Here is a 16579-nt window from a genome sequence, read left to right on the forward strand (position 1 = left end):
GGGGGGATGCTTGGTCAAGATAAGTGAGGGGTTTGATAAAGTGGGTTGTGTGGGCTTACGGGAAAGGCCGTAGAGGTGGGAATGGGATGATGCGGATAAAAGGGTGTTCCAGAGAATTTACTTGAGAGGAACAGAGAAGCCTGACCAGAGGGAAATGTCTGAGCAGAGCAGTTGTTAGTCTATCTTGGGCTTTTGTGTGACATGGGAAGATGGGGCCTTTGGAGATATATCAGCTTTCTGGCACAAAGAAGGGCCAGTGAAAAATGTCTTAGGAAACCCCACACCAGTGTATCCAGCTTATCCAGCTGGTCTACTCACCCTTTGGGCTGGCATTTTGTCTAGTTTGCAAGCTGCCCAACTTACTTAACTGACCTGTGCTCAGACAGCGTATCTTCAACTCAGAGGACAGGGTTATATATACAGCTCATGTGGGTATCTTGCTGGAGGGCCTTGTGGTTGAGAATTAGGGTCTTGACCTGTCTGTTGTACAGTGCATAAACCCACCTTCAGGGGTGAAAAGAGGCTGGTGTATATTTTCTCATCTGATTTCCCAGGAGCCCTCTCTGTGCACCCCACTTTGCAAACACACTGAACTCCTGGTCCCTAAACTCATGCCATGTTTCTTGCTTAATGCCTGTGTTATACTGTTCCCCTTCAGCTAAGCCTGCAGAAACCCTGTGCATCCTTAAGGCCCATTTTAAACACAGCCTTCTTTGTGAAGCTATTTCTGACTCCCTGGGCTAATTTCATTTCCTTCTGAACCTTCAGTCAGAAAACGTATTTTTCAAGTGTGTATGTTTATTTTCTTTTTTATTGTTTGTCTCCCCCACTGAATGTAAATGTCATGTGGGCAGTGATCTCATCCAGCTTGGCGGTCCTGGAGCCTGGCGGAGCGTCTGACACAGTGAGTGATTGGTAAGTGCTGGTACAATGAATTCAGTGAATCATGAAGGAAGAGCTTTTACCTCACTTTACATTATATCATAGTACTTTGCAGAGCTGATTAACAAAGCATTTTTACACTAGTAGAGTGCTTGCACCCATCAGAACAGATTGGCCACAGTCCTGGAACAGGATTGGGGAGGTCAGGCATTGGATTATGGGGAACGGGGAAGTCTCAGAGGACTGGCCAGTGTGGTTGGGGGATGGGACTCAGAGTAGTCACTATCTACTATTAGATACTGAGGTATTTCAATATTTTAACACTGCTATGGCCTGTGCATTCAGTAGGATGCTTCAGCCCTATGGAGGTGGTTTGGGTTACATAGGACAATCTACAGAAAGACCCTGGGCAGCAGTGCTGAGGCAGGGCTAAGGAGGGGTGGCTCAGGGATGGTCAGGGTGCAGACAACACTAAGGGAAGCATGGAGAAATAAGAGTGAGAGCCAAGGGGAAGGGACTCGGGTAGGAGAGGAGGGCCTCTAGCCAAGCAACAAGTGATCTGAGGGCTGAAGAGTGGGATAAGCAGGTGGGAGTCCTCTACATTCTGGGAGGTAGGGTGATATTAACAATATCTTATACTCAGAATGGATGCAGGAACCAGGTCCAGCTGCTGTCTATGCTAGGCCTTCCTTGATCCTATAGCTGTCCTGGGGGTGGTCAAGGGGTCCTGGAGATGGGGACAGGCAGACATGGATGTGACTATGGGAATGAGGGGAACACTCCTGGGGCTCTAGTTAGTTGCTATTTACCAACTGGTATAGAAGTGTTGTCACATTTTAAGCCATACTATTGTGTAGTCACACTAATATCACTTGAGGCAAAGAATTATAAATGGATTAAGTCATGCCAAGGCAGGCATAAGATGGATTATTTTTAAAAAGAAGAAAAAATTTTCATAGCAGTGTAAAGCGATGGGAAAAAAAGGTTAGACCAAGAAGACTATACCTATTAGACTGGATGTAAATTGAGCTATAAATGATATCTGCTGGCATAGGATATCTGCTCCATAAATATTTGTTAACTGATCAACTGACTGGTTTATAAGATTCTGGTTAGCTAAGAGAGGTTCTAGGGGAAAAAAAAGAGAGAAAACCAAACCATCATATGAATAGCTCTGTATTTCTACAGTGAACAGCACAGTAAACCAAAGCAGAGGTATTACTTGCTCAATAACAACTAACATAATAAGCTTGTATTTCTTTACCATTTACAAAGTTCGCAACAATTCTTTGAGGCAGATGTTACTGTGACCCTACCCTCATTTTGCACATGTGGACACACAGATTTAGACAGTCCGAGAGACCTGAGATCACATAGTAAGTCAGGCATCTGGGAATGAAACCTTCTTCTTCTGGCTCCTAATTCTGATGTTTATGAGAGTTTTTTTTTTTTCACTTAATGACTTGGTAAGTGCTAGATTTTTCATTTTCAGCTGGGAATTTTAAATAGGAGTTTCTCGAAGGCATTGAGAAAAATTGTTAAGCATCTGGAAAATTTCAAGCATCAAAGTGCAAATCCCTTTGTAGTTTCTTGGGCCCAGATTTTAAATTTGACTCTTAAATTCTCTTCCAGCAGCAGAAATCTGTTTTCCCTTCATGTTTAAAGGACGTTTCTGAAGTGGTCTACTTTGATGGAAATCCAGGAACTCAAAATTGCACATAGAAAAACATGCTTTTCCTCTAGAAATTTTATGAGTGAATGAAATTACTGGGGTATAAGGGGATAGATTGTACATACTTTCCAGCTGAATTGTTTGGTTAGGATGGTAATTTCTGGGCAGGGTAGGAAAGAATACCTTGTCAGGCAAGGAGATGACTCCCAAGAGGTTAAGTAATTTGGCTGACAAGTAAGGGCAGGGTGAGTTGTCTGTTAAAAGGAGGGATCCAGGATAATTTAAAAACCCTGCCAGCAAGTTGCCTATTTTGTTGCTTCTGAGGAACTGCTTCTTTCCAAGATTCAAAGCTTCAGAAGCTGTTATATTTCCATACCAATAACACAGACAGAATAGCACTTCTAAATTAGATGGCCCTTACTGGAGCCATTCCAATGATTAGAAATATGAAAACTCTAGTACAACTTACAAAATTTTTGAGACAGATCAGCTTACCATTACTGCTCAAGAGGAGAGCTTTGATAGACTCTGGAAAAATTGATTAAAGGAATGGTGAGTGAATGAAATGTGGCCTTTAAAACCGAGGCAAAACCCCTCAGGCAAAACCCCTTCTACACTCTGGGTAGGAATGTAAATTGGTGCAGCCACTATGGAAAGCAGGGTGGAGGTTCCTCAAAAAACTAAAAATGGAAATACCATACCACCCAGTAACTCCACTTCTAGGAATTTATCTGAAGAAAACAAAATCTATGATTTGAAAAGATACATGCACCTTACGTTTATTGTTACATTTTTTACAATAGCCAAGATACGGAAGCAGCCAAAGTGTCCATCAATAGGTGAATGGATAAAGAAGATGTGGTACATATACTCAATGGGATATTGTTCAGCCATGAAAAAAAAAGAAATCCTGCCATTTGTGATGACACAGATGGATGCAGAGGGTATAAGCCAGGTGGAGAAAAACATATACCATATGATTTCACTTAATGTGGAATCTAAAAACAAAAAAAATGAATAAAACAGCAATACTCATAGACACTGATAAGTGACTGGTGGTTAACAATGGGGGTGGAGTTAAGGAGGGTAGGTGGTAGGTGAGGTGGATAAAAGGGCACAAAATCTAAATCATAATGTAAGTTGGTCACAGGGATCGAAGTGCAGTATGGAGAAATATAGTCAATGGTTCTGTAACATCTTTCTGTGTTGACAGATAGTAACTGCACCAGTTGGGGTGAGGATTTAATAATGGGTGTAACTGATGAATCACTGTGTTGTATACTTGAAACCAATATAATATTGTATATCAACTATACTTGAGTAAAAAATACAGAAAAAAGAGGTGAAACTTCTACCCCAGTTATATTATATATTATCACCCAATTTATTTCCTTCATAAGAGTTATCAGACTTCTACTATCTTATTTTTAATTCATTTACTTTGTATTTACTTAATTAATTATTAATTATTGTCCATCTCCTGCCTGGCACATAGTATGTGCTCAATAAATAGATAATGTAAAAATCCCCCCAAAGCAGAAGCAAAGTCTGAAAAATTAAGTTTAGTTGGTTTAAAGAAGCCTAGATTACAAGAACAATCTAACCTAATGGTTAAGGCAAAATGTATGTAAGAAGTCTAAATCAACAGGTATGGAATACAGGCAGAATTGGAGACATTTTAGGGGATTCAGCTCACACATCTGATTTTATATGAACATCTCTAAGGACAAGGGCCTTGAAAGTGTATGCCTAGTCCTTTTTCCCAAAACTCCACACTTAAAACAATTCAGGCAAGTGGGTGTTTGCTCTGGCAGGATCTAGTTCACTGACGTGCTTGAAGACCTGGCTCCAGAGCACAGAGACCGCAGCAGTTCCCTAATCCTACTCACAGTGTTTGAGAAACGAGCTAGAATTTTCTGCCACCATGCTGGGATTCCCACTGAAATGGAGACAAAAATAAGTCCAGGCTGTTGAGGACCTCCTTCGCATTGCTGAGTAATGCAACACCAAACAGGTAGTAGTCCAAACCAGCCAGCTCTCTTTCCTTCCTTAGAGCCATTCATAGTCTTCTGGGTGAGCATGAGTGACATAAAAAACAAATACAAAACAAAACACAGAGAAACCAAGCAGACAATCATAACTCAGGATACATGACAGCTGGCTGTTGGAGATGTCCTGCCAGCTCTGGGACATCTCTAGCGAGAGGGCAATCCCGGTGGGGAGGCTGTGCACTGGCAGAGACCTGAAGTTTGTTTATGATTCTTACCTCTAACAGAGGAAGCATCCAAAGCTGGGGAGCACCTTCGATTCCCTCTGCCTTTGAAGTCGTGTGCTCTTCACTTGAGCCTTGAATTCAGCTGCCGAAAAGACAAGGTAATTCAGTCTGAATCATCTGGTGTGGATTTTTTTTAATGCCTCTTTCAAAATGTGATACATAATTGCTCCACTTCAGTTACCCAATGGCATGAATGAGTACTGCAGTCTCTACCCAGATGAGCAGACAGTCCCTTCTATGCAATAATTACCTCCCTGCTGCTCCCCGCCCCCACCCCTGTGAAATTACTATGACTTCTTTAACCATAACGAATACCTCAAGATTTCCAATGTATTGAAAAAGGTTAAACTGCGCTGAATTGTAGGAGGAAGAACTTTCCTTTTTGGGATAATAAGTTGCCTTTTTTCCTGGTCAGAGTGCCCACAGTGGATGATTTCACTATCTCCCAGAATACCTTTTGGACTTTTGCTGGATCAGATTCAGTCTGAAAGCATGAGGCTCAATAAGCAGGCTGATCTAGTTACCATCTTTATCTTTCAGGGTAGCCAAAGATGGCATCTCTAAGTGTCCGCTCCTTAACAGGTTATTGATGACTTCCTCTCCCAGCGTGCCTTTGAAGTAAGTTGAGTGGGTTCATCAACTATTACGTAACTTGGTATCTTTAGATTCTAAACCCCTTCCCTGCCTCCATCTTCCATGTTTCAGTCATTGCAAAGAGGGCCAGAGATCTGATTGTATTAAGTGTCAATGTCTTATTTACAATTTCCTAGGTGAGACAGGGTGACCACCTGTCCTACTTTTCGCTGGATGTGGGATTTTCAGGACTAAAAACAGGGCAGTCCTGGGAAAACTAGGAAGCTTGGTAACCCTATTAAGAACAACAGACATGTTGGCTTGGCATTGTCTACACTTCTGACAGCTTTTCAGGTTTCTTATCTATCTAACTTAACTTTCCTTAGGGGTGAAATGAGGATAAAAACAGTATCTACCTGGATAGGTTCTGGTGGGAAAAAAATGTTGATAACTGTCTTAGTCTGTTAGAGTTGCTACAACCACAGGCCAGTCTAAGTTAAGCTTATAAGCTAAAACCCATATCTTACAAACAATAGAGATATATTGCTTATGGTTCTTGAGGCTGGAAAGCCCAAGATCAAGGAGCCAGCCTGATCACATCTTGGTTAGGACCACTTTCCTGGTTCATAGCTGGTGCTTTCTGACTGTGTCATCACATGGTGGAAGGAAATGGGCATCTCTCCGGAGCCTCTTTCACAAGGGCATAAATCTCATTCCTGAAGGTTCCACCCTCGTGACTTTAGCACTTCCTAAAGGCCCCACCTCCTAATACCATCATCTTTGGGGGTTAGGATTTCATCATATAAATTTTAGGGGTCACAAACATGCAGACCATAGCAATAACCTATGGGAATGTGCTCTTGAACCTGTAAAGTGCTGCAAAATTTTACTTATCAGTATGAGCCCATATCAATGGTGATATGAGCCTGAAGACACTCTCCTTATAGAATCATTTATTGTCAGTCATCATAGATTAATTCATTCATTCAATCCACAAATGTTGGGCACCTATTATGTGCAAGATCCTCTTCATTAAAAAGGCAGAATCCTTGTCCACATGGAGTTTATGTTCTAGTAGATAAAAATAAACAAGTCGACAACAAAATAAACAAAAATGTATAGATCACGACGCTGTGCTGTAAAGAAAATGAAGAAGCACAGCTGGTGGGGTGGTCTCATAATTGGTAGGGGGATGTAATTGGGGGATGCACGCTTACTTTGTTAGGATGGTCCAGGAAGGTTTCTCTGAGGAGGTGTATTTGAGCTGAGACCTCAGCATTAGACCCCAGGCGGGCAAAACACTGAAGGGAATAGGTGGACGAGCAGTAAAGGAGGGCCAGTTTGTCTGGAATGTAGCAAGGGGCAGAACTAATGGTATTAGACATCTAAGTGGTGATGTCAGGGGGGTAGTTGGAATTCCAGGAAGAGGTCACCTGGAAATACGAATTTCCTAGAGGTACAATTAAAGCCACAGAAGTGGATGAGATCATCTGAGGCAGTTTCCCATGAAGCAAGCATGTGCTATCTGAGGGATGCAGGATACTTTCATGTGTTACAGAGATTTTGTATTTCGATTATTTTAGTGTGTTATGGAAAAAAAATACAGAACCAGACAGAAGAAGATGAATGACATCAACCATGACATGGAAAAAAATTCATAAAGTACCTCTAAATATTTTCATCCTCTAGTCAGAAACTTCCCTGGGTGGCAGTACCAGTTTCTCTCTCTTTCTCTCTCTCTCCCCATAGTCCAAATTTTCCTCCTACCTCTTCTCCCCAGAGCAGCTCTTGACTCTGCCTTCTTCCCCTGTTTTCCCACCACACTTCCACCCTCCATTCTTTTTTCCTATCAGAAAGATTTAGATTTTGCTCAGCCTCCTATTTGTAGCTCATGTCTATTAACTGGCTGCATGGCATCTGCTGGATTTAGAAGGAAGCTGAAAATTGTAAAATAACTGTATTTTTCCTGAAGTGAACATTCATTTTTCTTTTTCTAACAAAAGCCCTGAAAGTCTAACCATATGCCATTGAAAAACTGAGTTGCCATTGGGCATCCTGGTACTTTCTGCATGGGGTTTGGAGAGAGTTCTCAGGAAGGGTGTCCTTGATGAATGGTGAGAGGAGAGAGTGAGATGTGGGGTTTCATCCCGCGGTTCTTGGGGGCACTCATCTCATGTGGACTTTCCCTGCCCACCCTATCCAGGATGCTGGGCAATTCACTTCACTCCTCTGGGTCTCAGAGCTGACATCTGTAAAGGTGGAGATCATATTACGAGAAAAGAAATGAGCTGGCATATACTAAGTTCATCATGGCGTCAGGAAATTAGATGCATTATTACTGTATTTGCTCTATTTTTATTTTAAATTGATAATTTAAAAGATGTTTTAAACAACTTAAAAAAATGTACAAAGTTTAGTTTTCCAGTTACCAAAGGGAAAGGGACTGGGGAGGATGGATGGGAAGGGAGGGATAAGGGGGAAAAAAGGGGGGGCATTACTATTAGCAGACATAATGTAGGGGGGTGCATGGGGAGGGCTGTACAACACAGAGAAGGCAAGTAGTGACTCTATAGCATCTTACTATGCTGATGGACAGTGACTGAAATGGGATATCTGGGGGGGACTTGATGATGGGGGGAGTCTAGTAAACATAATGTTCCTCATGTAATTGTAGATTAAAGATATCAAAAAAAAAGTTTAGTTTTCATGGTGTTCTTTTTAACACTTTTTCTCTATTTGGAAATTAATAAAAGTTTTCTCTACATTGCTTCCCCTTTTAAACAGATATATAGGCAGTTTAAAAAGTGAGTTGATGAAAGGGATAAAGAGGTATAAATGTCAAATTATAAAATAAGTTATTCATAGGCATGGAAGCACAACATAGAGAACATAACCAATAATGTCGTAATATCTTGGCATGGTAATGGGGAACTACATTTCTGTGGTGAGCATTTAGTAATGTATATAATTATCAAGTCACTATGTTGTATGTCTGAAATCAATATAATATTGTTTATCAACTATATCCAATAAAAAATAAAAGAAGTGAGCTGATAATTGGAGTTCACAAAGATCAAAGAAGAGAGTGCAGTTAGGCTGCTTCATATTTGTTTGGAAGGGGCCTTCAAAATTGGCTCATTAGCCTACCTTTCTGTTCAAGCCGTCATTTTAGGGCAACATTGTCAAATTCATCCTTAAAAACAACAATAACAAGAGCTGGCAGCGCCACATCAGTTTCATTATTTTCGTTTTCAGATGTAACTGATGATTCACTGGGAATGCCTGCATATCCAGCCTACCATCATGGCCATCTAAAAGGCAAGGTCAACTATCCACTTACTAATGGCTGAGAGCACACTAGTCTCTGCAGATCAAGGGACACCTTTAATTAAAACTCCAAAAAAAATCATAATTAATGAGGTGGAGTAATGGTTCATTAAAGAAAGATGTCAAGATAATAATGTTAAAGGAACTGGGCATCTTTGTTCTTGGTTTCTAGAATGTCTGGGCTTTTTCCATATAAAAAGGAGCTATCTGCATATCAGACTTTTTTGAGCTTGGAAGACAAATTATGTTATTCTTTGTGGCAGGCAAAGTGGGAGAGGACAGGAATTATGTGTATATGGGGTTGGGGGAGTGGTGAGCTAGATAGGCCAGTTTTAGGGTAAAACACACATAAAACTCTGACCCCTCACCATTCCCCAACATTTTGTGTTGGTGAAATCTGGTTAAAAGGAAGCCCTGAAAAGGTGTACAAGGGGTTGAGAAAAATAAGAGCGAACATTTATTGTTTGTTATACTCTGGGCACCATCCATAGATTAATTTATTAAATCTCAGTAACCAAGACTTTATTAGGTACACATACTATCCCCATCTTACAGATAAGGAAGCTAAGAAGTTAACTAATTTGCCTAAGCTTAGGCATCACAGCCAGTAAGTCATGGAGCCAGGATTCAGGACCCAGGTGTTCTGCTTCTGGGAGCCCGTGGTCTTAACTACCTTTTTTAGCTGCCTTTTAAAGGAAGGGCACAGAAGGGCAACCCACAGATGATGTGGAAGGTGGGATGTATTGCTAGGCAACACACCTGGTTTTCCAAGCTTGTAACTGAGTGTGCGTGAGCAACACAGAAGTATGTGTTTGAAATTACTCATTTACTCCTGACTGGAGGAGAGCTGCCTGGAATTTGGGCGGCTCTCGAGAGCAGTGAGAGACCCTACAGTTCACGCCAGGAAGGCTGGGAGACATGTGGCAGACTTGCCATACCAGCCGGCAGATCTTTCCTGTCCTCGCAGCTCTGGCTCAGGCCACGCTCTCCTGACGTCTGTGTGAGGAGGCGTTGGGGTGGACACTGATGACTGAGTCACCACGGCTTCTCCCACCAGTCGTGCCCTGGAATGGTTTACAGCAAAGACACCCTCTCAGTTTTGAAAAACGAACTCACTCACTTGCCTGCTTACTCACTTACCCCTATTTATTGCCAGTTGCCTTAAAGAGTTATATTTTATCACATGCAGTTCAAAGTGAATTTACATTTTTGCTAAATTTCAAAGGCTTTTTGTGAGATGTGAGGGATATTGTGGAACCAGGCAAATGAGACAGTGTGATGCAATTCTGAAATGTCTGAGAATCCCTGATGTGAATCCAATTCCAACAGACCAGGATTTCTCTACCTGGCACTACAGACATTTGAGGTACCTAATTCTTTGATGTCGGGGGCTGTCCTATGCACTGCATGATGTTTAGCAACATCCTTGGCCTCTGTCTTGATGTCAGCAGCACCACTCTCTCCTACCTTATTTGGGACAAAAATGTCTCCAGACTATATGGCAAATGTCCCTTGACAGGCCTCCATTGAGAACTGAGGAAATAAAGTATATTAAAGTACGCTCTCTAGCTCTTGCAGTAGAAAATGCCACTCCTCTTGAAGATCAGGTTCTAATATTCCTTATGTTTTGCCAATGAGACCACATCGTACAGATTAGTGGTTCCCAGTGTGTGGTCTCACAGTGGTATCACCTGGAAATCATCAGAAATCCAAATTCTCAAACCCCTCTCCAGACCTGCTAAATTAGGAACTCTGAAGATGGGACTCAGCACTCTGTGTTTTAAAAAGCTCTCCAGATGATTCGGAGACACTGTAAAGTATGAGAACTACTGGCATACAGATTAAAGCTCAAGATTCAGGGAAATGGATTGGATTTATAGGAAAACACCCAAACTGAGGCCAACCTGACTTTCTCTGGTAGAGACAGAATGAGGATCTTACTTTTCCAGATACATCAAGAACTCAAAGATAAGTATGAATATCTTTATATCATTTAAAATTTTGCTTAACCAATCCTCAGATTGGAAATGGAGTTTGAGGTTTGTTGAAGATGGTTAAAATCTGCTTTTTCTCCTTCAGAAACTATAATCTAGGATTGGAGAAAGACTTGTGTACAAATAATTGGTACAAGATGATATAAGGGGAAGGGAAGAGGTATTTTGGAATAGTGCAGGGTGAGTAGTCTTTGGGGTCATTGGTCAGACTGAAGAAAGTGGTTTCCTGTTGGACTATGAAGGGCTTTTTGTCATGTACAGAAGTTTGATTTATATCTAGAAAACTAAAGGAAACTCAACAAGAAAATAAACAATAAAACAGAAAGAAAACAGACCATTTAATTAAAAAGTGGGTGAAAGATCTGAAGAGATTCCTCACAAAGATCTACAGATGGCAAATAAGCATATAAAAGATAATCAGAATTGTCATTAGGAATTGTAGTTGAAACAATAAGATACAACTATACACCTATTAGAATGGCTAAATTAAAAAAAAAACCTGACAATACAAACATAGTGAGGATGCAGACCAGTAGTAACTCATTCATTGCTGATGGGAATGCAAATAAGTTTAGGCATTTTAGAGAAGAGTTTGGCATTTTTTTACAGAACTAAATCTAGTTGTTTATCCAATTAATTTGAAGAAATTAGGCCCACATAAAAACCTGAACAATCACAAATGTTTATAGCAACTGTATTCATAATTGTCCCAAACTGGAAGCAACCAAAATGTCCTTCAATAGGTTAATGGATAAACTGGTATATCCATACAGTGAAAATGTTATCCAACATTAAATAAAAAGAACTATGAAGCCACAAAAAGACATGGATTAATCTTAAATGCATATTGCTAAGTGAAAGAAGCCATTCATGAAACCAGAATGTGCTATACACTGTGTGATTCCAATTACATGACACTCAGGAAAAGGCAAAACTAAAGAGATGGTAAGGAGGTCAGTGATTGCCAGGGGCTATGAGGACTGGGGGAGCAGCACAGGGGTTTTTTAGGTTGGTGAATGATACTGGAATGGTGAAACTAGACAGTAAGCATTTATTAAAAACACTTTGCAATTCGAAGAGTAAACCTTAATGTATGTGAGTTTAAAAAAATCACTTAGGAAATTGAGGGATCCCGGAAGGAATGCAGGATGTGACAAAAGAATTTACATGTATTACAAATGTATGGAACAACCTTGCTGAAGGGGATGCGGTTATGAGGAGCTGGCCTATGTAACTTTGGGAATGTACTGAGTTTGTAAGACTAAAGGCAACAGGAACTGTTGTTTGAGCATAGTGTTCTAGTTGATTACATTGTTTCCCACAGGGGAATTGGTTAAGGATTCTGAAACCACTACACATGTATACTGGAATTGAACGATTAAGTAAATAGATTGTGGATGGCGTGAGCCATTACAGTTGGCTTGGGAGTTTACAGATAAGCAAGGCCAGAATGATCTATGATAATGGATTAGAGTTGGAAATACCAGAATGAACTCATGTTTAGCATATTATAGATATAGTTACATATAGAAACAGTATACACACATATGTATCTCTTTGTTGTCAGCTAAGAAGGTCTAGAAGCAATGGCCCAATACCAATGAGCACACTGAGCATCCTGATTTGGTTTCTAATACCATTCTCCAATAAAAGAACTAGTGCTCCTTAGAAAAATGGCTGATTCTAGGGTTGGGACAAGATCTATACAAAATGATCCTGGAGCATCATGTAGGCTATAAAGTATGAAAGTGCTCAAAAACAGAACAAATGAACAAAAACCCACAATGATGACAAATGTATACAGGAGACAACTGAAAGATGTTCCAATGGCCAAAGCTGGAACAATTTCAGCAACAAAATGAGTAAGAGAGTATTGTGTTATAAACCAAAATACAAAGTCTAAAGTAAATGTCTGTAAGTCCACATGGATATAAATAAATGATTGGATAAAGAGAGCATAGACAAATCTCTTGTGCAGAAGAAATTCAAATGATTTATGTAGATACTCTACCCCTGAGGAGGTGGAGCATAACTTCCTCTCTTTATGTGTGGGCTGTACATAGTGACTTTCTTCCAATGGGTACAATATGAGAATTCCATTTTCCTTTTAACAGTGGAGAATCCAAGTCATCAGGGTTAATACCAACAGTGCATGTCACAATGAGAGTACGCACTGTTGATGCGACGTGATGAGAATGGTGCTTAATCTCAGTGGTCTCCCTCCTTGGAGCATACTACCCCAGTCTAACCATGAGAAAGTATCAGACAAATCCCAACTGAGGGACATTCTACAAAATGTCTGACCAGTAATCCTCAAAACTATAAAGGTCATAAAAAACAAGGGAAGTCTAAGAAACCATCATAACCAAGAGGTGCTTAAAGAGACGTGACCACCAAAGGTAATGTGCTACTCTGGATGGGATCCTGTCACAGGGAAAGGACACTAGGGAAAAACTGGGGAAGTCTAATAGACTATGGACTTTAGTTAATAAAAATATATCAATATTGGCTCATTGTGACAAATGTACCATATTAGTCTGTTAATAATAGGGAAAATTGGGTATCTGGTCTATAAGTTTTCACAATCAATCTGTAAATCTAAAACTACTCTAAAACAAAATGCTGATGGAAAAAAAGCTTAGAGGGAGCTGGTGAATGTATTCCCACAGAAGAATGACATCTAAAACAAAAAATGAAAGGTATCGTCTCACTGAATCTTTGTAACACCTGTGCATGCATTTTTGTCACTATTTTCATTTCTATAGAAAATAACTTATCCGAGTTTACATAGTACTAAGAGGTGGACTGTGATTGATGGTCTCCAGAGAAGGCTATCATTCTTTGCAGTATTCTATGGAATGGTCCACTAAGAAAGATTATTTTTTAATTTCTGAATTCTTTGAATGTTGCAGTGCCTGCTGCTTGCAGACATTAAGGTGACATCCTGCAAAAAAAGAAAAAAACGTCTGGAGGAGGAAGAATATTGAAAGAAGGGGTTTATGACATTCTCCTGGACCTGCATGGTTTGGGAGGGTATTGCTCTGGAGTACCTTAGATCCTGGCAGTGCCTTAGGGATGCTCTGGTTCTCTTCCAGGACTGTCTGACACTCCTGTGGTTGGATCACTTCTGCCACCCGGGTGGTCACACCCTACCGGACAACGGACTGAGAGAAGGATGCCAGGTGGATTAGTTTTCTATTGTAACAAACCACCATAAACTTAGTGGTTTAAAAAAAAAACAAAACAAAAGGTATTACCTCACTGAATCTTTATAACACCCTTGATATATTCTTGTCACCATTTTCATTTTTATAGATAGTAACTTATTCCGGCTTACAGGGTACTAAGAGGTAGACTGTGGTAGATGACCTCCAAGGAGGGCCATGATATTAGCCTTGCCCTGCTTTCTGTAAGAATGTTAATTCAGAGAGAAATAAACTTATATGTTTAAATTATTATTTCAGATGTTAGAGTAGCTGAAGCTGTATTCTAAGTAATAAAGCCTTGAAATACAGCCATTTTCCAACTTCTATTATTTCTGCCTCTCTGACACCATCCATGCCCATCCCATTATTTCCATTGCCAAGGTCATCCCACTAATTCCTTTCTTCTCTCAGCTGCCAAGAGAGCCTCCTAACTGAGCTGGTCTCTAACCCAGTGGCTCTCAAGGCAATTTTGCCTCCTAGGGGATATTTGGCAAAGCTTAGAGTCACTTTTGTTTTCACAAGTTAGGGAGGGGGTTTCTACTGGCATTCTGGGGATACAGACCAGGGATGCTGCTAAACATCCTGCCAGGTACAGGACAGTCTTCCAGAACAAAAACTTAGGAGGTCCCAAATGTTGATTGTGCTGAGGTTAAGAAACCCAGAATTAATATATGCCCCACACTCTACCAGTGATAGACTCCCATTTCAGATCTGCCCTCTACCCCTTGTGGTATACACCTGTCACAGACTCATGGCTTCCTACTGTCTTGTGAATAATTTCCCATATTTGGGGATGTTCCAGTATCTGCTTGACAATAACCCACAACTCTTGGATCAGCCTTCCGAAGGATGGAGTTCAGACCCCAAACTCTAGTCTCCTTTGTAGTCAGGACTCAGGCACAGGACTTGGTCTCCCTCAATCGGATGCATCCCTATGAACCTTTGATAGTAAGCAAGGTGAGGAGACAGGCTCTTTTGGAAGCTTGGCATTCTGCAGGTGCAGCAACCTGCAGAAATATGTGGCTTTTGGAGGTGGCAGCCTTTCCGCAGTGGTTCCTGGCAGCAGTGACAGCAGTTTCCTTCAGTGTGGCGTGGGGTGGCAGCAGTAATTCCAGTCATGGCAGTTTCCTCATCGGGCCAGTTCTTCAACGTGGTTCTGAGTTTCATTCCTGGGAATTTAGCCTGGAGCCAGTTCTTCACTCTTCCCCCAAATTCCCTGGATGATCCAGTATATAAATCCAGTTTCATATGCAACTTTTCTGCTTAAGTCAGCCAGAGTCAGCCTCTATTGCTCAGAACTAAGAACCCTGATACAGACTCCCCTGCTTAGTCTGTCCTTCACTCTGGCCACCCTGGTCCTGCCATCCTTCCTAAATTCCATATAGCTTGCCACTAATGAACCCTACTAGTATAGCCACCCTTCTTTATGTACTCAATCCCCAGAACTGTTTTTTCTTATTGTGGACAAGTCACTTTTTAGGCTCCAAGAATTGATTCACTCAACCTTAAGCTGTTCACGGCATGGGTAGAAGCACATCTTTTTCAGTCTTTTTGAGTCCCCAGCACCTGGGCTAATATATCTGGCACAAAGCAGGTGATCAATACATGTTTATTTAATGATAAAGGCCGGGATGTGGACAAGTACTGCCACCTACTGGGAGAAACTTTATTCAACTCGTATAATGATTCGGACAACCGTGATCATACAAGGATGAAACTTAATGATGCTCTCTTCCCCATCTAAATTACTATTCATCATTATTGTCAGACCCTCCATGGTAGCCAGCCTCCCAGAATGCCTTAAGGATCCCTGTCGGTTGGCATTCATACCTTCGGGTTGTTCCTCCCACACTGAGGGGTTGGTTTGTGATCAACAAGAGTATGACATAAGTGATGGCACGTGACTTTAAAAACACTGTGGCTTCTGCCTTGGTCTCTCTGGGATCACGTGCTCTGAGGGGAGCCAGATGCCATGTCACGGGGACACTCAAGTGGCCCTATGCAGAGGTCCCTGCAGTGAAAAACTGAGGCCTGCTCTCGACAGCCATGCGAGTGAACCACCTCAGAAGCAGTCAAACTTGAGTTAAGACTTTAGACAGCTGCAACCTGGCCTATATCTCGCCTGTAATCTCATGAAAGACCAGAAGCACCCAGCCACACCATGCCCAAATTCCCGACCGACAGAACCCGTGAGGCCACAAATGTTTGTTGTTTCAAACTGTTAAACTCTGGGGTGATTGTTAATATACTCCCGGACACAAATCATGACTGCCAGTTGTTTTACATTTTGCAGTAATAGGAAGAACTATTTACTAGAGCTTGGGCTCAACCTAAGGCTTCACAGAGCAGTGCCACTGGAGCTGCGCGGCACGGAGGAAATGGGGTAAGAAGCAGGCACACTTGCGCCTTACGGAGCGGCGAGTTGTAGTGGCTGCAACATCCCTTTCGGCGTTAATTCCTCCAGGCACACCTGGAAGCAGCGGGCACAAGCGACGTGGCACAGCAGCCGGGACTCCCGCGCACCGCCGCAGTCTCAGCGCCTGCGCACTTGTGCTCCTCTCGTTCCCAGGTGGGGCCGTTGCGTGCCGAGTCATCGAGCGCAAGTCCCGTGCGGCGCCGCTAGCGGCCCGCTTGCGAGGTGGGCTGCAGG

At 41.6% G+C, this 16579-nt stretch overlaps 1 protein-coding gene and 1 long non-coding RNA gene across 5 annotated transcripts in view; both read right to left on the reverse strand.

Moving 5' to 3' along the window:
- Positions 1-4979, reverse strand: part of BPIFC (BPI fold containing family C) — a 38405-nt gene extending 33426 nt beyond the window's left edge. Inside the window, exon 1 of one of the 2 annotated variants that reach the window (XM_073213794.1) lies at positions 4821-4979. In XM_073213794.1, the coding sequence (XP_073069895.1) occupies positions 4821-4838 (18 nt within the window). In that variant the 5' untranslated portion in view covers positions 4839-4979. The remainder of the gene's footprint in view (positions 1-4820) is intronic. The other variant, XM_017664106.3, reaches the window with a different exon arrangement.
- Positions 4980-9163: 4184 nt separating this feature from the next.
- LOC140843635 (uncharacterized) lies at positions 9164-15768 on the reverse strand. Of its 3 annotated transcripts, XR_012121568.1 has the most exons (3): positions 13981-15768; positions 13774-13887; positions 11043-13667 (listed from the first exon to the last, which is right to left on the reverse strand). It is a non-coding gene; the product is annotated as an uncharacterized lncRNA (long non-coding RNA). The 3 variants fall into 3 exon arrangements; XR_012121569.1 differs by lacking the exon at positions 11043-13667 and adding an exon at positions 9164-9793 and having other exon boundaries at positions 13774-15768; XR_012121567.1 differs by having other exon boundaries at positions 11043-13887.
- Between the last annotated feature and the right edge of the window lie 811 nt (positions 15769-16579).

Source organism: Manis javanica, chromosome 10, assembly GCF_040802235.1.
Source record: "Manis javanica isolate MJ-LG chromosome 10, MJ_LKY, whole genome shotgun sequence".
Taxonomy (NCBI): Eukaryota; Metazoa; Chordata; class Mammalia; order Pholidota; family Manidae; genus Manis; species Manis javanica.